The 23555-nt window shown below is 50.5% G+C and overlaps 1 protein-coding gene across 1 annotated transcript; it reads left to right on the top strand.

Annotated features, from left to right (window-relative positions):
- The first annotated feature begins 2860 nt into the window (after window positions 1–2860).
- Window positions 2861–21560, top strand: Trpv2 (transient receptor potential cation channel subfamily V member 2). The gene is made up of 14 exons (XM_048365487.1): window positions 2861–3462; window positions 6110–6243; window positions 7718–8008; window positions 9051–9349; window positions 12072–12245; window positions 12716–12871; window positions 13493–13591; window positions 15381–15451; window positions 15895–16060; window positions 17758–17824; window positions 17927–18255; window positions 18806–18933; window positions 19704–19783; window positions 21350–21560. Exons 1-14 carry the CDS (start codon window positions 3278–3280, stop codon window positions 21451–21453), a joined length of 2283 nt encoding a protein of 760 aa, XP_048221444.1. The 5' UTR covers window positions 2861–3277; the 3' UTR covers window positions 21454–21560.
- The last annotated feature ends 1995 nt before the right edge of the window (window positions 21561–23555 follow it).

The following is a 23555-nucleotide window of genomic DNA, read 5'->3' as shown; positions in this document are numbered from 1 at the left end:
CTTTTCACTCAAGGCTGGTGTTCTACCACTTGAGCCATGCTTCTACTTCTGGCTTTTTTGCTGGTTAAACTGGAGAATAAGAGATTCTTATTTTTTGGTGTCAGTCCTGAGGTTTGAACTCAGGGTCTGGGTGCTGTCCCTGAGCTTTTTTTGCTCAAGGCTAGAGCCCTACCACTTGGGCCACAGCTCTACTTGTGGATTTTTTGGTAGTTGAAATAGAGTCTTATGTGCTTTCCTGCTGGGGATGGCTTCCAACTATGATCCTCAGATCTAGCCTCCTGAGTAGCTAGGATTGCAAGCTGGAGCCACTAGCTCTGGGCCTGTTTTTGTTTTTAACAGGTCGCTTTAGTCACAAAAAGACTGGACTGGGACTGGAGTATGAGAGTAGAGGTAGGACCAGAGCCAGGCGGGAAGACCAGTTTGAAGATGGCTGCAATCTCTCAGGGAAGAGAAGATAGTAGTTTGGACCAAACAGCCATTTTAGTGATAGAATTGGAATAAAGAGAGGGAATAAGAGAAAGAGGGGGAATCCCAGGAGTGGTGGCTCTGTTTCCAAACCCCAAGGCTGAACCCAGACACCGTCCACGCATTAGATGCCACCTGTCCCTGTTGGCCTCCCTGTCCCCACGGGCTGGCTGGTGCTGGGAGAGTGGGGGTGTGGTGGGGGCTCAGGGGAGGTGCTCCCGGCCGAGGGGGTGCCTTCAAGCGCGGGAACACTGTTGGGCTTGGCCTGTCCGCTCCCTGAGGCTGTCCATACCCACTTTTCCTCTCTGCTAGCGTGTAACAGAAAAGATGGGGCTGACATCAGAGAAGAAGGCACCGCGGTGGATGGCATGAGGTTATGGCAGGGAGGTTGCATTTTCATTTCAAGGGCCACCGAAAGCCATGATCAGGGGGTGGGCCAGTGAGGTGGTCGGGCTGCTGGGAGGTTACCCAGGGTGGGGGGAAGGGGCAAGAGTGGATGGCAGTGTGGAAGGACCCCTTACTCCTCTACCTCGTGCCAGCTCCCACCAGAGCCGGGCACAATACCACCCTCCCCACCCCCCTATCCCCACCCCCCACCCCCCCCCCCCCCGCACCTGGGGCCCCGCGGCTGGGCAGTGGGGGATGGGGACCGACCTCGGGGGGGCGGGGCCAGGCTCCCCGAGAGCAGGGTGTGGCTAGCGGTCCGGAGATCAGTCCTGGGTGGTGGTGGCCCCGCGATGCCGAGGAGGCAGCATTAAGCCTCGGCGGACCCCGCGATTCGGACAGGGCCGCAGCTCGTCCACAGCTGGAAGCGGGGGCGGCTCCCGTGCTGTCCGCGCACGTTCGCCCCTCCCGGCTGCGCTTCCTCGGGCGGCCCCGGCCCACAGCCCGCACCCCCCCCCCCCCCGGGCGGAGGCTCACGCATCCCGAGGCCGCGGCGGCCGCCACCACGCCCAGCCCTGGCCTCAGACTAAGAGGTAAGCCGAGGGACAAGAGCTGGGAGGGTGTAGGGGGGGATGCCCGAGGGGGTCCCCGGCCCCGCCACCCCCACGCCTGACAGCGAATAAGCTGTGAACGGAAGCCCGATTGGGCTCCTGGCTTCTCCAGCCGAGAGCTGGGGTCGGTGAACCCGCAGATGGTGGTGTTGGGGCCCTAGGTGGTGGAGTAAGAGTTGGGGAGACAGCTGTTGCTGCTGGGGCTCGGTAAGGATGGAGCCAGGGGTGGCCAGGGAGGCAGAATGGGCCAGGACTTGCTTGGGGACATAAGCTAGCAGATGAGGTTTGGAGAAAAGGAAGGATGCCCTGGTCCTAGTGAGGACAGAAAGGTGGTGGTGGGTTGTGCCTTTGAGTTGAGTCTGCCAGGCAGTTCTCCTAGTGTTGGGGAGCCTGACGCTGTGTGGTTGGTTAGTGGGCCTGAAGGCAGTGCACCCTCTCCCCTCCCTCCTGCCCTGCTGTCTCCTGACCCAGCTCTATTTTTCCTTCTTCCTTCTACCCACTGGGTTACAAAGGTTCCCCCATGCGGGTTGGTGCTCCACCCCTTGCCTTGTGATGGAGGCTGTGGTTGCCTTTTTCCGTTTAGGGTGAGATGGTGCTTGTCAGCTGACCTCCCTGAGCACAGTCCCAGGCCTCACTTGGAGAGGCTTGGGGGGGCGGGGGGGGGGGTGTCTCTTCCGGATTCGGAAGCCCCTGCACAGGTGGCCTTGGAGGCCTTCAGACATGAGTCAGACTGAAACTATAGTGGGGCTATGAAAGAATCTGAAAACTAAAGGCGAACATGTAGATTTAGAGCAAGAGGGTTTTAGACCATGCTTTACCAGTAAGTCATTTCTCCTTTCTGAGCCTCTGTTATCCTGGCAGCAAAATGAACAAAATGAAGAGTTTGAGGCTGGAGGTGTGGCTGGAGTGGTAGAGTGACTGACTAGCAAACAAGGCCCTGAGTTCAAACCCAAGTACTGAAATAAAAGAAGAAGGAGGGGAGGAAAAGGAGGGAGAGGAAGAAGAAAAGGAGGGAGAGGAGGAGGAAAAAGAGAAAAAGGAGGAAGGAGGAGGAAGAGGAGTTGTTGTTTGATAAATGAGTGGTTTTCAACAGTTTCCTCAGAAATCTCACTGTAGAAGTTGAGTGACACGCCCCATAACAGCAACTGTGTGTTGTTTTTTTTGGCCAGTCCTGAGGCTTGGACTCAGGGTGTGAGCATTGTCCCTGGCTTCTCTTTTGCTCAAGGCTAGCACTCTGCCACTTGAGCCACAATGCCACTTCTGGCCATTTTCTATATATGTGGTGCTGAGGAATCAAACCCAGGGCTTCACGAATACAAGGCAAGCACTCTTGCCACTTGGACATATTCCCAGCCCTTGTGTTTTTATCTTTTATGAATGTTGGCCAGTGAGCAAAATGTTATATACAGAAAGTTATGATGTGAACACAAATATTTATTGCCTCCAGAACAAGGACAAGGGGCTTCTCAAATACCAGGAAGTACTAGAGGCAAGTTGGGAGGTAATCGTGACTGTCCTGTGGAACAACGTCAGAGGCAGCCCTTCACTTCCCTATCCTCCACCCCCTTACTCATGGCCATTCTTATTCCACAGGCTTTCTCCTCCCCTCCCACTCCACTGCCCGCCCTCCTGGCTCACTTCCCCTCCTGAAGGGTTGAGCACTTACACGGTGGCTCTGCTTACTCTCAGTGTCCAACCGTCTCCTTCTGCTGGCTCTAGCCAGGCCTGCCTGCCCTAGGGCTGAAAGGAACAAGGACCCCTGAGTTCTCCATCACCACAAAGCAACCAACTATAGTTCACAGCTTCCTCCTCTTGGGATGACTTCACCATCGAGCCCCCCAGCTTTCAGACTGGAGACATCAGATGGAGATCAAGATGACACTGAGGTGGTCAAAGGAAAGCCTGGGCCGCCCCCGATGGAGTCACCATTCCAGGGGGAAGACCGAAACTTCTCCCCTCAGATCAAAGTGAACCTCAACTACCGAAAGGGACTGGGTGCCAGGTAATGTATCAGATAGGGGCAGAGCAGGAAAGCAGCTCAGCTCACACAGAGCACCTGTGAGTCACACACAGTCAGCGGCCAGTCCAGCACCAGTGCCCCTTCCCTTCAGCCTGGAGCTGATGGGGAGCCTGGTAGGCTGACCTCTGCTCTGTTCTCTGGGATTGCTTCTTCCAGAAACTTCCTCATACTTGATCTTCTCCCCTCTGAGGTCATGGTTACTCAATCCAGTCCTAAGGAATCATCTGCTCCTCCAATTTCCCTTGTTCATGCTTTTATCTCTGCCCCACTGTGCTCCCAGTGTTCGAGGGTGGTTCATTCCACAGAGAGTCAAGGACATCAGGAAATGTCCTGAGTGCTCCTCAGTGCTGTCCCAAGGCTAAAGCTGTCACCCAGGAAATGTGGACCCTGGGCGCGGAGGACAGTTGATTTCCATTTGAAGTCATCTGAGCTTTGATTTTCCTGTGGTCTCTCTACTAATTCAAACTGAGCCTGGAGATTCTGCTTTCAGTTCTACAGTGGGGCTGAGGAAGCTGGGCCTGGCTTCCGTCTTAGATAGAATGGGAGAACCCTCCTGGGCCAACCAAGGTTGGCAAGGGAGCAGATCATGCCTGTGATCTGGCCTCTGGCCCCAGCCTCCGGGGCTAGACCTTCTGTGTTATTTGGGCTGGTAGAACATGGCCAAATGCAGCACCAGCCTAGGAGAGGACCCATGAAAGTTTCTGGAAGCAGTGTGGACAACTGATAGAAACAAAACAGGCTCCATGATATGCTTTTGAGCCTCAGTCAGGGCCCTCCTTGGCTTTCCTTCTCTGGATGATGACACCTCCCTGGCACTTCGTCCAAATGGCCACATTTTGTTTTGTTTTGTTTTGTTTTCTGGCTAGATAGCCCACAGGACTGCTGAGTCAGGAGCAGAGCCTGCCTGGCCATGTTGTTAGCCATGTAGTCAGCTGGCCAGGGCAAGGCAGCCACCCAGCCTTCTGGTGTTGAGGGAACTGGCTGTAATCACATCACAATTGTGCAGCTTAAAATGTGACTGAGTCGGGCTGGGAATATAGCCTAGTGGCAAGAGTGCCTGCCTCGGATACACGAGGCCCTAGGTTCGATTCCCCAGCACCACATATACAGAAAATGGCCAGAAGCGGCGCTATGGCTCAAGTGGCAGAGTGCTAGCCTTGAGCGGGAAGAAGCCAGGGACAGTGCTCAGGCCCTGAGTCCAAGGCCCAGGACTGGCCAAAAAAAAAAAAAAAAATGTGACTGAGTCCAACCTATACATAAGAGAATCACCAGTGCTTACTGACTTGGCTCATTCCACAGGAGATGTTAAGTTAGGACCTGAGGTTCTCCATGGCCTGAAGCAGACCTGTCTACTTCTATCCCTGTATATCTCTTGGTCATGTATCCAAGGCCCCCAGATCTGGCCCCCTATGGATACTGATATGGCCCAGAAGAGGCATGCCTGCCCTCCTCCTTTTTCCCCCTCACCAAACACTGATAGATTCCAAGGAGCTCCAAGGCCCCTTCTGGGGCCTGTGGGAGAGATTTCCCAGAACTGTGGCTTCTTAGTAAACTCTGGTCAGTGTCTGATACTTGTCAGTGTCAGAACCACATGGTATTCTCACTATCTCTGGGAAACCTTTTGCTGCCAAGCCTGGATGCCATTAGATAGCCCTCATGAGAACCCTGGTTCTGTACTGCATAACTTTGGGCAAGTTACTTTACCTCCTTATTTGTCTAGTGAAGAAAAGGATGACTCCTGACCCACAGGCTGCAATGAGGATGAAAGGTGCAGAATTCTTTGTAAATGAGTCAATAGATGATTTCAGAGAAGAGAGGAGGGAGGAGCTTTTTACCTTATGTATTTATTTATTTATTTTGTGATGCTGCTGGGGATTGAATTGAGGGCCTTGCACATACTAGAAAAATGCTCTACTACTGAGCTACAGTTGCAGCCCCTTCCCCATTCCCCCTCCTTTTTTTTTCTTTTGTGTTGGTTCTAGGGCTTGAACTCAGGGCCTGGGTGCTGTCTCTAAGCTCTTCTGCTCAAGGCTAGTATTCTACAACGTTAGGCTTTTTTTTTTTTTTTTGGAGTTAATTGGAGATTTGAGTCTCCTGAACTTTCTTGCCCAGGCTGTCTTTGAACCATGATCCTCAGGTCTCAGCCTCCTGAATAAGATAGGATTGATTATAGGTGTGAGCCACTGGCATCTGGCCCCTTCCCTTGTTGAAATCAATGGTTAAAAGGCAGCCACCCTGAATCTGCAAGCACCTCCTGCAGCCCTGTGCAGACTCAGACAAAAGTTCAAGGGCACCATAGTGTATGTGCTAGAACAGAGCCTGCGATCTAATAGTCTTTTGAGAGATGAAGCCTCAGGGGTCCTGGAAAATGCTAAGCACTGGATGCTGAAAATTATCTGTGATAACTAGAGTCATGGGGACAATTAATGTTCCAGAAGATCCCTCCTCCTTACCTGGAGTTCAGGGAACTTGGGGTCTCTGTGGCCTGGAGGACAGAGGCCACCAGAGCTGCCCACAGTGGGGCATGCATTGCTTACTGGACACCCTGAAAGGGTTCCCTAGGATGGATTTTCTGCTGGAGGGGCTGTGGCCCTTCTCCACCACGAGTCATGAATGGTGTCTCCCACAGACAGCAGGACCCCAACCGCTTTGACCGTGATCGGCTCTTCAGCATAGTTTCCCGAGGTGCCCCTGAGGATCTAGCTGGACTACCTGAGTACCTGCGCCGGACCAGCAAGTACCTCACTGACTCGGAATATACAGGTAGATCCTTCCTTGGGGTGTCCTTTGTGCTCCGGTGCCCCACATACTGAGAAAGGGGCTGGGCTCCCAAGCTGGTCTGAATTAGCTGTTCTTGGCAGCTCTTCTGATAGAAGAATGGCTGGGGGCCCTGTGGATGGAGTTGAACCAGGGCTGCCCACTGATGGGTATAGCGCTGCTTCTCATTCCTGTCTTCTTTAGTGGGCTCCCAACCTGCTCCTTCTACTCTATCCCATAGCAGTGACTGAATAGACACTGGAAGAACTTAGCCAGGCACTGATGGTTAATCCTAGCTATTCGAGACTTAAATTTAAAGGATAGCAGTTCAAATCCAGCTCAGACAAAAACAAAAGCCCAATTGAGTCTATTTCCAATTTACCAGCAAAACACTGTACTGGAGGCATAGGCTCAAATGGAGGAGCACAAAAATAGTGAGGCAAGCTGAGTAAGTGTGAGGCCCTGAATTCAATCCCTAGTACTAGCAAAATAATGAAATGAAATAAAATACTTGAAAAATAAAATAAAATCACTCATACATATCTTTTTCTTTTTTGTAGCATTAATGAAATAATATGTATAATACACTTCACCAATATTAAAGCATCTTTGCCCCAAATCTAAATATCTTTATTATTTGAGTTCATGAGAAAAGTAACTCCAGAAGATCAAGTAGTAGGGAAATATGTGGTTCCAGAGGTAAAACCACACTTAATAATCTTAAACGTCTTGTAGCTCATGTCTCAGTCACTTCAGTGCCTGCAGAGTGAGTGCTCCCTTGTGTAGATTTAATTTAGTTAATTAAATGTTACTTATGGCTGTTTAGATTGTTTTACTCAGGACTTCCTGCTTGCTAGGTTGCTATTCTACCATTTAACCCACACCCGCAGTCCTGTTTTTCAGCTGATTATTTTGGAGGTGAAGTCTTTCAGACTTTTCTGCCCAGGCTAGCCTTGAACCATGATCTTTCAGATCTCAGCCTCCTGAGTAGCTAGGAACTCAGCTATTTGCAGTTTTTGTCTCAACTTGCTAGATGCCAGGACCCCTGTGTGCTAAGTACTTTGTTTATAATATTAACCTTTGGATCCTCACAATAACCTGGAGTATTTCCATTTCTCAAAGAGGAAAACTAAGCTTAAAAGAGTCCAAGCAACTTGCTGAAGGTGGTGGAGTCATAGAGTGGGAGAGCTGCTCACAAATACTGCCCTGAATATTCTTTGTTAATAATGTTGCACGTGTGGTGAATTATGTCTTAGAAATTCAGTGTTTAAGGTAGAATTTGCAGTCATACCGATTGCTATTTGAATACCAGATGTCTGGAGCACTGGTGCCCTGCAGTGAGGTTGTGTTCCCACAGATGTATGGAACAGCAATCTTGTTTACTCCTCCCATGGGCGTCTGGACTTGTTGTACATGCTGCAGGCAGCCTGCTGCTCTGGTCTGAGCACCAGGATGGCACCTTCCCCTCTCTTTCCCACAGAGGGCTCCACAGGGAAGACATGCTTGATGAAGGCTGTGTTGAACCTTCAGGACGGGGCTAACGCCTGCATCCTGCCACTGCTGCGGATTGACCGGGACTCTGGTAATCCCCAGCCTTTGGTCAATGCCCAATGCACAGATGAGTACTACCGAGGCCACAGCGCCCTGCACATCGCCATTGAGAAGCGAAGCCTGCAGTGTGTGAAGCTCTTGGTGGAGAATGGAGCCAACGTGCATGCCCGGGCCTGTGGCCATTTCTTCCAGAAACACCAAGGCACTTGCTTCTATTTTGGTGAGTGGGCCATTCTTGCCTACATTGAGGCACACAGAGGGTAAGATCTTGTCCAGGTTACATAGTTAGGGATTGGCAGAACTGATACTTAAACCAAGGTCTGCTTGACTCTGACATCCTGCTTCTAACCCACCAAGCTGGTTAGGAGCAATTTAAAATATATTTATTGATTTTAACTTGTTTATTATTTATCTATTTATTCATTGCCTGTCCTAAGGCTTGGACTCAGGCCCTGAGCACTGTCCCTGGCTTCTTTTTGCTCAAGGCTAGCACTCTGCCACTTGAGTCACAGCGCCACTTCCGGCTTTTTCTGTGTATGTGATACTGAGGAACATGTGGTATGAGGTACATGAGGGCTTCATGTATGCTAGGCAAGTACTCTACCGCTAAGCCATATTCCCAGCCCTTGTCCCTTAACTTTTTTGCTCAAGGTTGGCACTCTACCACTTGAGCCACAGCTCTACCTCCAGCTTTTTGCTGATTAGAGAAAAATCTCATAGACTTTTCTGCCCAACTTAGCTTTGAACTGTGAGCCTCAGATATCAGCTCCCTGAGTAGGATTATAAGCATGAGCCACCATGCCAAGCTTAAGAAATGCTTTATTTCTTTTGGTCAAGGAGAGAGTCAACAATCCCAGACTGACCTATGTCAAGACTGGGGGGGGGGGGGGGGGAGGTAGTGGGGCGGGTGTAAGGGGTCTTGTGGTAGTTGGGGATGTAGCTTAGTGGTAGAGTATGTGCTCAGCATATAGAAGGATCCTGGATTTGATTGCTAGCATTGAAAAAAAACAAAATTCCCAAAATAATTCAGTCAGACAGAGTTGGAATTAATGAGCTGTGCTTCTGGGCTCTGGCAAAGAAGAATGAGAGACATGGGAGACGAAGACCTGGGTGGCTGGCTTCTGTACTGCATCTTATATGGTAATGAGGCCTGCCCTGCTTCAAGAAGGCCTTGAAGAATGCCTGGCCTTCTCTCTGAGGAGTAGGGGTAGACAGGAGGAAGCCGCATTTCCCAATACACAGCTGCATCCCCCAACATACAGGTGAGCTGCCTCTCTCTCTGGCCGCCTGCACCAAGCAATGGGATGTGGTGACCTATCTCTTGGAGAATCCACATCAGCCAGCTAGCCTGCAGGCAGCAGACTCCCTGGGCAACACAGCCCTGCATGCTCTGGTGATGATCGCAGACAACTCGCCTGAGAACAGTGCCCTAGTGATCCGCATGTATGATGGGCTTCTCCAAATGGGGGCCCACTTGTGCCCCACCGTGCAGCTCGAGGACATTCGCAACCTACAGGGCCTCACACCCCTGAAACTGGCCGCCAAGGAGGGCAAAATTGAGGTGAGTGCTGTCCCTTTCCACTCCCCACAGCTCCAGGCTGAAACTTGTGCAGAAAGAGCCTCGGGTGGTGGCTTAGAGCACCGGTCTCACCTTTTTCAATGAAACATTCCTATTAGTAAGAAAATTCCGTATACCTCTATATGAGTCAGCTTCCTGTCTCTATGACAAAATACATAGGGAAAAAAATCAACTTAAAAGGAGAAAAATTTAGCTGGGTTACACTTAAAAAAAAAACTCATGTCAAAAAACTGGTGGCTCACACTTGTATTCCTAGCTGCTCAGAAGGCTGAGATCTGAGGATCATGGTTCAAAGACAGCCCATGCAGGAAAGTTCATAAAACTCTTATCTCCATTTAAGCACCAAAAAAGCCAGAAATAGAGTTATAGCTCAAGTGATAGTGTGCCAGCCTTGAGCAAAAGAGCCTATAGACAGCACCTAGGGCCTGAGTTCAAGCCCCAGTAATGGTACCATTAGCCATTAGTGTCTGGCAAATGAATTTTTTTTTTTTTTTGCCAGTCCTAGGGCTTGAACGCAGGGCCTGGGCATTGTTTCTGGCTTCTTCTTCTTCTTTTTTATTTGCCAGTCATGGAGCTTGGACTCAGGGCCACTGTCCCTGGCTTCTTTTTGCTCAAGGCTAGCACTCTGCCACTTGAGCCATAGTGCCACTTCTGGCTGTTTTCTATATATGTGGTGCTGGGGAATCAAACCCAGTGCTGCATGTATTCGAGGCAAGCACTCTTGCCACTAGGCCATATTCCCAGCCCTCCTGGCTTCTTTTTGTTCAAGGCTAACACTCTACCACTTGAGTCACAGCTTCACTTCCAGCTTTTTCTGTTTATGTGGTGCTGAGGAATCGAACCCAGGGCTTCATGTATACAAGCACTCTACCTCAAAGCCAGTTAGGTTCCTTTCTCAGGAGACATATCCTTTGTACTATGATATTGATGGCAACTGTTATTTTTTCCCCTTGCTTGTACTTTAGTTTGAACTTGGGACCTCATTGACTCAGCTATGCTTACTTTGCTAATGCTCTTACAGCCTGCCGTGTGTGTGTGTGTGTGTGTGTGTGTGTGTGTGTATGTGTGTGTGTGTGTGTGTGTGTGTCTTGGAGTTTGAATTCAAATTCAGGGACTGGAGTCTGTCTTTTTTTGCTCAAGGCTAGCACTCTACCACTTTGAGCCACAGTTCCATTTCCAGCCTTTTGGTGTTTAATTGGAGATAAGAGTCTCAGAAACATTCCTGCCTGGGCTGGCTTTGAACTATGATCCTCAGATCTCAGCCTCCTGAGTAGCTAGGATTACAGGCATGAGCCACTGACACCTGGCTCCAGCCTGGCTATTTTGGAGATGGAGTCTCATAGATGTTACTGTATGAGTTGGCTTTAATGGCTGAGATTCTCTGGATCTCAGCTTCCTGAGCAGCTGGGATTACAGGCATAAGCGCCCATTCATGGCTGTAGCTTTTCTTTATAATGGATTTAGTACTTTGTCTACTACAGTATTAGCACACTTTTACCACTGGAGCCACACTTTCAGCCTTTGTGTGTGTGTGTGTGTGTGTGTGTGTGTGTGTGACTAGGATTTTGAACTCAGAGCCTCATAATAGCTAGGCAGACACTCTACCACTTGAGCCTCCAGACCTGCTCTTTTTGCCTTATAGCACTTTTTACATATGTAGCTGAGCATATCTGGGGAGACCTAGGCAGGATAATCAGTTGAGTCCATGAGTTCAAGGCCAGCCTGGGCAACATGAGACCCTGTTTTAAGAACAAAACAGAAATTTGTGTATGCAAGGGTAATTATCTTTTCCTTTAAGGTTTCTTAGTTTAATACTGCTTAATTCCTTCTGCAAAATTATACATATATGCAATACGTACAATATAATCATCATATTATATATAATTGTATGATTTGGTCATGCATAATTATGTCATATACTTTTATATTCCATGCTACATGTTATATCATAATTATATAGGCTATCCATACCTGTGTTTCTTCTAGACTTTTGCAGCTTCTTTTCTTCCTTTTTTTTCTGTGATAATGGGGTTTGACTCAGAGCCTTATACTTGCTAGGCAGGGACTCTACCACTTGAGCCTGAGCCAAGTCCCCAGCCACCTTGATTGACTGATTTTTGTGCATGTACTGGGGCTGTGAGTTTGAGATCTGTCCCTTAGCTTCTTCACTCAGGGCTGGCACTCTACCACTCAAACCCACAGTGTCACCCCTGGTTTTTTGGTGGGTCACTGGATTTCAGGAGTCTTTTTTTTTCTTTCTTTCTTTTGCCAGTCTAGGGGCTTGAACTCAGGGCCTGAGCACTGTCCCTGGCTTCTTTTTGCTCATGGCTAGCACTCTGCCACTTGAGCCACAGCGCCACTTCTGGCCATTTTCTATACATGTGGTGCTGAGGAATTGAACCCAAGGCTTTATGTATGGGAGGCGAGCACTCTTGCCTCAGGGCCATATTCCCTTCCCGGGACAGTAGTCTTACAGACTTTCCTAAGTAGGCTGGCTTTGAACTGCAATCCTCAGATTTCAGCCTCTTGAGTAGATGGAATTATAGGCATGAGCTATCAGCATAAGGGCTTGTAAGGGCTTGGGACTCAAAGACCCAAGTGTGTCTGGCAGGGGCTTGTGTCCATCTGCTGCTGCTCTAAGGATGGCAGGCAGCACTAGTGCTAGGAAGGGCCCATCAGGCAAGCTTACATGGCCACCCTGTAGATTTTCAGGCACATCCTGCAACGGGAGTTTTCAGGAGTCTGCCAGCCCCTCTCTCGGAAGTTCACTGAGTGGTGCTATGGACCTGTGCGGGTGTCACTGTATGACCTGGCCTCTGTGGACAGCTGGGAAGAAAACTCCGTGCTGGAGATCATTGCCTTTCACTGTAGGAGTCCGGTGAGCCCAAGAGGGTTTTGGTGTGCCTGAAGATCCCTGCAGAACACCTGGCAAGATGGATCAGGACTGCTGACCCATCTTGCTGATAGTACCTGCCCCCTCCTTGTGCCAGGGGAGGGGTGGCCACAAATCCTGGTGGGCATGACCCTGACCCTGGCCACTAGGCCTGTACTTATACTCAATTCCCACCCACATGGGGATCATGCCAAGGTCCCTGTGGCAACGATTGATACCTTTCTGAGGATGCACTTGCTCTGGAATGGAGGCGAGGCCCTCCGTCACACTATCAGCAGGAGAGCTGGGGTAGAGGCAGGTGTGTGAGGGGGACCATCTGGGGCTCCTGGGGTATAAAAGTCTCCTCCACTGCCCTTGGCCCTTGCATGGAGTCTGGCATAATGTGAGTGCCCATTCCTACCTGCTCGCCAGACCCTGTCTACATTGATGCCATATCTCTCTCTTCTCAACCCTAGCACCGACACCGTATGGTGGTTTTGGAGCCATTGAACAAATTGCTGCAGGCCAAATGGGATTTGCTCATCCCCAGGTTCTTCTTCAACTTCCTATGTTATCTTGTCTACATGCTCATCTTCACCACTGTCGCCTACCACCAGCCTGCCCTAGACAAGGTAAGGGCAGGGAGGGGCTATTCTGGGAGCAGGCCTGCTAGAAATAACCCTGGAGGACATGGGGAGAGAGAAAGGGCACATCCCCATTTTACAAAAGACCACAGAGAGGAAAGGCAGCTAAAGTGAGGTGCCTGAGCTTTTAAGGAAACCAGCCCTTTAGTATCAACCACAATAGCCAGTACTTACTAAGCATGCCCTTATATGAGACTGGTTTCTAAGTGGCTGACATGTATTAACTAGTATCTCTCTCTCTCTCTCTCTCTCTCTCACACACACACACACACACACACACACACACACACTGAAATGATGGACTAAAGTCGTCTTCCGTGCACTGTTGAGGTTAGAGAGGTATAAAGAGGTTAGGTAAGTTATCCCAGGACTTGCATAGATGGAGATAGATCTGAACCCAAGCAGTCTAGTTGAAACCCAGCATTCATAAATGCTATACACCATGCCTCTCAAAGAACTGGATTCCAGGAGTGCTTCTGGAGCCCATGTTTCCTCTGCTGCTCCATGGCTTCTCCATAATGCAGGCACAGAATGGTCCCTTAGCTGACTCTTAAAGTGCTAGGCCCAAAGCCCCAGGTCTCACTGGAATGTGTGTGCGTGTGTCTTTAGCAGGCCTTCTCTCAGATGAAACCTACGGCTGGAAACTCCATGCTGCTGCTTGGCCATGTCCTGATTCTGCTTGGGGGGATCTATCTCCTCTTGGGCCAGGTGAGGGCTCCAGCTGACCAAGAAGCAAAACTAGAGTTCTCTGCTGGGACCTTAGAGTGAGTTCACCGCAATCCCTTTATTGATGGGAAAACCTTGTTTCACTCAGACCAACCAGCGTCACAGCCACGGATGTTCCAGCCCTGCCTGATGGAGCCTGGTACTCTCTCATCCTGTGCTTTCTAGGCTACCCAAGGGGTAGCAGATGGCTTCTCTGGTTCCTTGGCAGTGCAGGGCTCTGCTTCCTCAGAAATGAAGTGGAAACCCCTGCGTCCAGGTCTCTCAGCTGTCTGGGGCACTCCTCCCTTGGGGAGCATGGAAGGCTGATGGTAGGCGGGGACCAGCCCAACTCCACGGCAGGGCATCTTCACTGGGAAATGCATGCGGCAAGCTCGGTTGAGCCAGGCTGCACATTGGAACCTCTCAGAGCAGAACTTGGAGGCTGCAATATACCTTTCCTCTCCACATGCAGGACACCCCTCCATCTGGGTGCACAGAGACTGGGGGCCCCTGTCACATTGTCTAAGTGGCTACTTTATTTCCTTTTCCCCTCCCCCAGCCCCCCTCCCCCCCCCCGTCAGTTGTGGGGCTTGAACTCAGGCCTGGGTGCTGTCCTTGAGCTTTTTTTTGCTCAAGGCTAGTGCTCTACCACTTTGAACCACAGATCCATTTTTGGTTTGAGGGTAGTTAATTGGAGATAAGAGTCTCATGGGGACGTTTCTGCCCAGGCTGGCTTTGAACTGTGATCCTCAGATCTCAGCCTCCTGAGTAGCTAGGATTACAGGTGTGAACCACTTACTGGTGCTGGACTTCTTCCCTTCCCTTCCCTCCCCTCCCCTCCCCTCCCTTCCTTCCCTCCCCTCCCCTCCCTTCCTGTCTCTCTCTTTCAACTTAAGATAGGGTCTTGCTATAATGCCAGGCTGGCCTTGAACTCCTGGGCTAAAGCACTCAGCCTCTCAAGTAGCTGGGACTATAGGCATCTGCTACCATGCTCTTCTTGGAAAAAGAATCAAGTGCTATCTCAGCTTTCAGGATTCCTGAGACCACCCCAAAGTTAAAGCTATTCCTTCCACTGGGCATAGTGGTGAATGCCAGCTACTCTGTAGGTTAAGACAGAAGGATGCCAAGTTCAAGGCCAGCCTGGATAACATAATGAGATACCCCATCTCAAAAATAAAGCTATTAGCTTAGCCTCCAAGGTGGTGCTGCCAGACTCTCACACCAGGGACCCTGGTGGAGGACTAGACTTAAAGGTCTGGTGGGCAGCCCAGCTATTCTTTTGATTGGTTTTGTTTTTTGCCAGTCCTGGGGCTAGAACTCAGGGCCTGAGCACTGTCCCTGGCTTATTTTTGCTCAAGGCTAGCACTCTGCCACTTGAGCCACAGCGCCACTTCTGGCCATTTTCTATATATATGGTGCTGAGGAACCAAACCCAGGGCTTCATGTATACGAGATGAGTACTTTATCACTAGGCCATATTACCAGCACCAGCAGTCCAGCTATTCTTGTGTCTGGAGAGCAAGTTGTTGTTGGCAGTCGAGGGGCTTAAACCCAATGTCTGGGCGCTCTTCTTTTGCAAAGGCTACTGCTCTGCCACTTTGAGCTACAGCTCCACTTCTGGGTTTTTTTGGTGGTTAATTGGAAATAAGAGTATCACAGACTTTCCTGCCTGGGCTGGCTTTGAACCACAGTCCTCAGTCTCAGCCTCCTGAGTAGCTAGGATTACAGGTGTGAGCCACCAGGACCCAGCTGGAGGGCACGTTTGACCCCCTCTGTTCTTCCTCCTCTGCAGGCATGGTACTTCTGGCGCCGTCGCCTATTCATCTGGATCTCGTTCATGGACAGCTACTTTGAAATCCTCTTGTACGTGGGTCTCTCACTCCTCATCCCCTGCTGTCTCTCAGGCCTGGGAGATGTGGGTGTGGCAGCAGACAGCAGGCTGGCTTCAGAAGCAAGGACACAGGGGCATTCCAGGAGGTCAGGATCTGAGTGCAGGTCAGCCATTCTAGTCAGGGGCCCTTTGTGCTCCTATCCTTGTAGGTCCCTCTATGCCTCCGGGAGGCCTGACCTTTCCATGTAGCATCACACTTAATCATTATGGTTGCTTAGTTTCCAGGGTAGCAAGACACTAAATAACTTGCCCAAGATGGAGAGCTAGCTCTGATTGGCTCTGGGCCCAGAGAGATGCAGGACACCTCAAGCCACAAGACTGTGATGGGAGAGGCAGTGGTGGTTAGCTGGGCAGCAAGAATTGGGAGATGTTGCCAGATGGCCTGGCAACTGACTGAGTCTCTGTGTCCATGCAGCCTGGTCCAGGCCCTGCTCACTGTGCTGTCCCAAGTTCTGTGTTTCATGACCAATGAGTGGTACCTGCCCCTGCTTGTGTCCTCCCTGGTGCTGGGCTGGCTGAACCTGCTTTACTATACACGAGGCTTCCAGCACACAGGCATCTACAGTGTCATGATCCAGAAGGTGAGAGACGGGGTAACCTGGGAGGGAATTAGAATTTGAGGGCAGTCAAACTAGGTGGTAGTGACAACCACGACCCAGAAGGACAACTCTTTGCTTTGGGAGACAGGCGTTTCCTCTGCAGCTCATGTGGAGGGCATAAACACATGTCATTCACTCAGACACTTACCAATACCAGCTTAAGGATGAACATGCATGTACCTGCTCTCCATCCACACATTTGTGCAGACCCAGGCACAGATATGTGTTTGCAAGTAAGTGTCAGCATGGGAACATGTTTGTCTTCCTTCACAAAGGATCTGGGAAAACACATACAGCTGTGTGCCTTGGGACAGAGGGGCATCTGCAAGTGTCTACATTCACTTATCTATTCCACTAATGTTAAGGGAGGGACCATGATGGCCAGGCCCTGTTCTCAGTGTTGGGAATACAGAAGGGAAGGAAATAGACACGTCCCTGCTCTCCCGAAGCTGACATTCCAGGGGGAATGGAAATGGCAAGAAAAAAAAACAAACCTGAGCTAGGCACAGTGGCTCATACCTGTGTCCTAGCAACTTAGGAGGCTGACATCTGAGAAAGGAGATTCGAAGATAGCCCAGGCAGGAAAGACTGAGACTCTTATCTCCAATTAGCGAAAAGCTGGACAGTCAAGTGATAGGGCCCCTGCTGAGCCAGAAAAGCCCCAAGTTCAAGTCCCAGGACTGCCTCAAAGGAAATAACCAGACCATCATCAACCACAAAATTCTATGGATGAAAAAAGTATCTGTTTGTTTGTTTATATATACAGGGCTGGGGATGGAACAAGGCCCTAGCAAGCTACACAAGTGCCCTATCACTAAACTGCACTGCCATAAGGGGAAACCTGAAAAAATGGCTCACTCTGTGGGAGGAGGAGGCCTCTGCAGAAGGGAAGAGGCTAATGAGTCAGAACAAGCTGAGCATACTTGAGGCAGGGCAGGAGGCTGGGTGGCTGGAGACTGAGGGAGAGCAAGGAGAGGGAGCTGGCTACAGGTAGGGGTTGGGGGATGCTGTAGGGGAGGGGGTTGGAAGCTTGAAGAGTTTTTTTGGGTTTGTTTTTTCTTTATTTTTAAATTTTACTCTGTGTGTATACCAGTCCTGGGGCTTGTAAGAGCTCAGGGCCTGGGCATTTTCCCTGAGCTTCTTTTGCTCAAGGCTAGCACTCTACCACTGGAGCCACAGCTCCACTTCTGGCCTTTTCTGTTTATATGGTAGTGAAGAATCCAACCCAGGGCTTCATGCATGCTAGCTAAGAACTCTACCAATAAGCCACATTCCCCAGCCCTTCTGGGGTAGGTTTTTTTCCTTTGCCAGTTCTGGGGCTTGAACTCAGGGCCTGAGCACTGTCTCTGACTTTTTTGCTCAAGGCTATCACTATCACTTGAGCCACAACGCCATTCTGGCTTTTTCTATATATGTGGTGCTGAGGAATTGAACCCAGGGCTTCATGAATACAAGGAAGGCAAGTACTCTACCATTAGGGCATATTCCCAGCCCCTGGGATAGATTTTAAAAAGACTCTCTGTTCAGTGTGGCTCCACATGGCCCATGTATGCATTTGCATGTGTACATGTCTGCATATGTATGTATGTGTGTGTGTGTGCACATGTGAGTGGTGTACTATGCTCATGGGCTACACAGTAACTCAGCCACTTAGCCTCCCTCCCCGACTTGTGTTCTAGGTCATTCTCCGGGACTTGCTCCGCTTCCTGTTGGTCTACTTAGTTTTCCTTTTCGGCTTCGCTGTAGGTAAAGGTCACCCTGGCCCTGCCTATCCCCTTCGCACCCTGTACCCCCTCACAGCTTCCTGTTGGTCTCGTAGACTGAGGACTGTCTTCCACCCTCCCATAGCCCTGGTGAGCCTGAGCCGAGAGGCCCGGATTTCGGCAGTCCCTGCAAGCCACAATTCCACAGAGTCAGCCCAGCTCAGCATGGGACAAGAGGAAGAGGAAACCCCGTACGGTGGCATCCTGGACGCCTCGCTGGAGCTCTTCAAGTTCACCATCGGCATGGGAGAGCTGGCCTTCCAGGAGCAGCTGCGCTTCCGTGGGGTGGTGCTGTTGCTGCTGCTGGCCTACGTGCTTCTCACCTATGTGCTGCTGCTCAACATGCTCATCGCCCTCATGAGTGAGACTGTCAACAGCGTGGCCACAGACAGCTGGAGCATCTGGAAGCTGCAGGTGCTCCAGAGAGGCTCCCCTCCCCCATCCTGGGTTCCAAGGCCACTGTGGTGTACTTGGGACATTGCTTGAGCTGGGCCCACTGTGTGTGTGTGGTGGTGGTGGGGGGGGGTCCCGGGCCTAGCATCTAGTTGAGTGGGCTCAGCTCAGCAGGGCAAATCCCTAGACTCCCCTGTCCTTCCTAGAATTGTGAGGACAGGATGAGCTGATTGGTATGGGGTGCTCAGGACAATGCATTAGCACACAGTACGTGCTCAATGTGTGTTTCACTGTGACCACTAGCACCACTACTATCAAGAAGAATTATTATTGGTAGGTAGGAGCACACTTCAAGGCACTCCATGCAGCAGAGAACAAAACAAAGCCCTTTTCCCTCACAGAGCTTCCATTCTGTGTTCTTTGTATACGAAATGGGGCCAATATGGTAGGCAATGAAGTTTATGAAGGTTATACTAGAAAGTGCTGTATCTTCCTATCCCTCCTGTCCTGTGTGCCTCTTCCTTCAAATGAAGTCCCAAGCCACTCTGTCTGATGTGTCCTTTGTCCTCAGAAAGCCATCTCTGTCTTGGAGATGGAGAATGGCTATTGGTGGTGCAGGAGGAAGAAGCAGCGGGCTGGCGTGATGCTGACAGTTGGCACCCGGCCTGATGGTAGCCCAGACCAGCGCTGGTGCTTCAGGTGAACAAGTGGGCATGGGATTGCTGACCCATGAGTAGCCAGGGGCCATGCACTATACAGGCCAGCCTTACTCTCCTGAAAAGCAGAGGATGGCTGCAACAGCCAGGTCTGGTGGGAGAAGCAAAGCTGAGGACTAATAGGAGACTTCATGGGGCAGGTCCAGGGTCTGTCCTGTCCACTGCCTGTCCCAGTGGCCTACATGAAAGACCCTCCATGGATCTCCCACTCCTTCTTCTGGCCAAGAAGCCAGTGATTTCAGCTCCTGCTACCCCTGCTAGCCTTGCCTACTCTGCACTCCCTCAACCCAAATTCTTTAAGTCTGATCTGGGAGCCATAGTCCCTTCCGCAGAGATCAAACCCTTCCATACTCAGGGCAGATCATGGCAGCAGGAGAGAGAACTTGGTAGATGTACAGCCAGAAGCAGATATATTTATGAGGCAGTGATTGGGCAGGGAGAGAGGGAAACATCAGGAGAATAGCCATACAACCCCCCCTCCCCCTGCATCTGAAGCAGGCCTGATTTTTCCCCTTGTGCTAAGCAACCCAGGCTTCTGCGAGCAGCTACAAGGGCAGTGGTCTGACAGCCATAAGGATGGGGCTCATGGGACGTGGGTATCCCAGCGCCCTGAAGAGGAAGGCAGAGAAATCCCATCTTCCTATGGTCCTTGTGTCCATCTATAGTCTACCTACTTGGAGTTGGGGGGTGCCCTGGGGCAAAGCAGTCTGGATAGCTGGCTTCCCAGAGCTAAAGCTATTCTCTCAACCACAGGGTGGAGGAAGTGAACTGGGCTTCATGGGAGCAAACACTGGCCACAGTGTGTGAAGAGCCATCAGGGGCAGGCATCTCTGGTGAGTAGCTGTGGGGTGGGAGCTCCTGCCCAGAGAGAGAGAGAGAGAGAGAGAGAGAGAGAGAGAGAGAGAGAGAGAGAGAGAGAGAGAGAGAGAGTCTGCCTGTCTGCTGGGCTACATAGCCTGGGAGTTTCTGGGGCAGGACTTGGCAGCTGCACCCATACCTGCCCCTTCTATAGGGTTAGCCTCTCCTTTCCTTCTCCCTGACCCATCTCTGCCTCCTTGTGCCCCACCCCCACCTCCTGCTGTCCTCTCTCCCTGTCCAGGTTGTCCTTTGCCCATTCAGTTGGTGATACTGAGGGTGAAGATCTGTCAGGCCTGGAGATTAGAAGGAAACAAGTTAGGGAGAACTCTGCCAGTCCACAGTACAGGCGGTATCTCTCTGGCTTTGGGGAGGAAGGGGGTACTGCCTGGTCTGACAGGCAGCCTTGGTGACTCCAAAGTTTCTCCCAGTGCACAAGCCCCCAAACCTTTCATACCTAGCACAAAGATCCATTTCCTGTGCCTGTCCTCAGCTTTGTGTGTCCTCTCTGTTCTAGCACAGTGTTGGCCCTTGCTGTCCCCACCTCGCTGCCTCTACCAAGACTGACTCTGAAACCACTTCAGAGACCTGTTCAGAAGATTAGCTCTCTTATCCTTTCTTCCCAGAACTTTCCAGAGCTCCTATTTCAGCTTCTATTAACCCTCTGTCTGAGCTATACAATGCCACTAGCCTGTGTCCATGGGCCCCTGACTCCCCATGCCGAATGCCTTCCAAGGTTTCTGTGAGCCCTGTGGTAGACACTCCACTGGCCTCTTCCCGCTCCAAAGTCTGCTACATCCCCAAGGGTACACCTCCGGGCTGCCTAGCAGGGAGCATGTATATCACCCCATACCCAAAGTGACAGGCTTTGAGAGTCTCCAAGTCATGTGGTTCTGTCATGTGGTCCTTCACCTCTTAGGCAGCTATTTACCCCTGTATCTCTGCCGCAGTGCAGGGCACCTCAGCCTTCAGACAAGTCTCTGCTCCAGACTTAGCCCACTCCATCCCTGCTAATGCAGACAAACACTTTCCATAGCCTGTGCTATCCAATGCCTGAAGGGCTACACTTTGATGTGGAGGTCAAGGCTCAAGCTGAGTGTTGGCTCATGCAATCCTCTCAACTGGGTTCACAAGGCAGCTGTTCAGGCTGCAGAGCTCCTTGTTCTTTAGTTTCTGACTCTGCCTGAATCTTGACTCTTGACTGCAGTGTCCTTCTTGTCTGATTATCTAAACCTACCACCTTCCCTAGAGGATGGGCCCCCTATCTAACTTGTTTCTCTTCAGTCCTTTGGCCTGTTTCAGATGTTCTAGTTTCTGACTCCTAGGTTATCACCTCCTGAACTCTACACTTCAGAGGGGACTGACACATGGCAGGGTTTTAGGAGATGCTCCTGGAAGGAGCAAGACAGGGAGAAGGGACTGCAGGGCCCCATGATCACCTGCTATCAACAAGGCATTTCATGGCTGGGGACTGTTTCCCTAGCACCTGCCTCCAGGAAATACAATACAGGGCCAAACCACAGCTCTTCCCATCCTGTTTACAGGCTCTTCAAAGAACCCCATCTTATCCTCCCAGCCTCCTCTGGAGGATCAGGATCGTGACTCAGAGAAAGACCATCTGCCCCTCCAAATACTCCAGTCCTCCTGATGAAGCAGATGCAGCGGGAAGCCAGCACTGTAGAATGGACACTCTTCCAGTTACACCTGCCAACTCGGGGCTCTTGAATTTTGGTTGTAAATATAAATTTTTTTTTTCCACAACTAATTCTTCTGGATGCATTATTTGAGCAAAATTGCTGGGGCCCTCATACTAGTAATGTCTGCAGGTCTCAGTGTGGGGATAGGGCTCAGCTGTTCCTACCCCTCACTTAGGCATAAAAAGCTCAGCTGCCACATCCCAGTCCGGGGGCAGGCTGCTGCAAACTGGGGTGCTGTGTTGTGGCCCATGTGATAGTAGCAAACATAGTTCCCCCCAAGCCCCCCCCCTTTTTTTTTTGGCCAGTTTGGGGCTTGAACTCAAGACCTCATTCTCCCTTGGCTTTTTTGTTCGAGAATAGTGCTCTAGGGCTGGGAATATGGCCTAGTGGCAAGAGTGCTTGCCTCGACTACATGAAGCCCTGGGTTCGATTCCCCAGCACCACATATACAGAAAACGGCCAGAAGTGGCGCTGTGGCTCAAGTGGCAGAGTGCTAGCCATGAGCAAAAAGAAGCCAGGGGCAGTGCTCAGGCCCTGAGTTCAAGCTCCAGAACTGGGAAAAAAAAAAAAAAAGAATAGTGCTCTACCATTTGAGCCAAAGCTCCACTTCTAGCTTTTCTGCTGGTTAATTGGAGATAAGCATCTCAATTTATCTGCCCAGGTAGGCTTTGAACCACTGATCCTCAGATCTCAACATCCTGAGTAGCTAGGAGTACAGGCATGAGTCACCAACATCCGGCCTTTTTTGAGTATTTTAGCTCAGTCCAGGCTTTGGATTATTGCTTTATTTTCCACCCCATTCACACCATTCTCTGCAAAAGAGCCAGAGGCACCTTCCTAGGAGATAAGGCTTCCTGTCTGAGTTCTCCCAGTAGAGCCACCGCTGCAGGGGTGTGGCATCTTCAAAGGCTGGGACTCCATTTCCTCAGGGTCTGTCTGCACCATGCCTCACTGGCTTTCTCAATCCTCAGAGTTTCCACTCTTTGTTTGCAGGGGAATTTGATGAAAAGTTCTTAACACTATTCACCAGTAAGAGGGCTTGAACTCAGGACCTTGTGCTCTTGCTCATCTTTTTAAAATTCTTTGTGAGCTCTTTTTGCTCAAGACTTAGCACTCTACACTTAAGCCACAGCTCTACTTTTGGCTTTTTGGTAGTTTATCAGAAATAAGAGCCTCCTAACAGACTTTCCTGCCTGGGCTGGCTTCCAACGATAATACTTAGATCTCAGCTTCCTGAGTAGTTAAGACTATAGATGTGAGCTACCAGTGTTTGGATCTCAACTTTTTCCCTTTTAGCTTGCATTCTACCACTTCAGCCAGTCCAGATTGGATTCTCAGAATTCAGTATCCTCAGTAGCACCAGTATTTTCACTAAATTCTCCTCCTTCTCCTCAGACCGCCCCCCCCCCCCCCCCCGCCCTGCCACGTGTGCTGAAGGCTAGCAGCATTCTACCACCTGGGCCACAGTGCCACTTCTGTGTTGCTAAGGAATTGGGACCCAGGGCTTCATGCACACAAAACAAGCACTCTACCACTAGGCCATATTCCCAGCTCTTCACTAAATTCTTAATGCAATCTGAGGGGACTCATTTCGATCACTTAATTTGGTTTTTGCTAGAAGCCTTCCTCTTCTACGTCTTAGAGGAGAGGGAGAACATGGCTCATGCCTAAAAACCCAGCTCTTCTGCTGGCTAAAATCTGAAGATCTCAGTTGTAAACCAGCTTGGCCATACACATCTGAAAGGTTCTATCTCCAATGAGCCAGCAGAAAGCTGGAACTGGAGATGTGGTTTAAGTAGCAGAGCACAGTGAGTGAAAAACTGAATGAGAACATGAGGCCCCAGTACAAGCCTAAAGAAACTAATAAAAAAAAATTCCTAGGGCTGAGGATATGGTCTAGTGGCAAGAGCGCTTGCCTCGTATACTTGAAGCCCTGGGTTCGATTCCCCAGCACCACATATACAGAAAATGGCCAGAAGTGGCGCTGTGACTCAAGGCAGAGTGCTAGCCTTGAGCAAAAAGAAGCCAGGGACAGTGCTCAGGCCCTGAGTCC

The sequence above is a fragment of the Perognathus longimembris genome, chromosome 17 (assembly GCF_023159225.1).
Source record: "Perognathus longimembris pacificus isolate PPM17 chromosome 17, ASM2315922v1, whole genome shotgun sequence".
In the NCBI taxonomy this organism is placed as follows: domain Eukaryota; kingdom Metazoa; phylum Chordata; class Mammalia; order Rodentia; family Heteromyidae; genus Perognathus; species Perognathus longimembris.
This window is presented reverse-complemented; position numbering and strand designations above follow the sequence as displayed.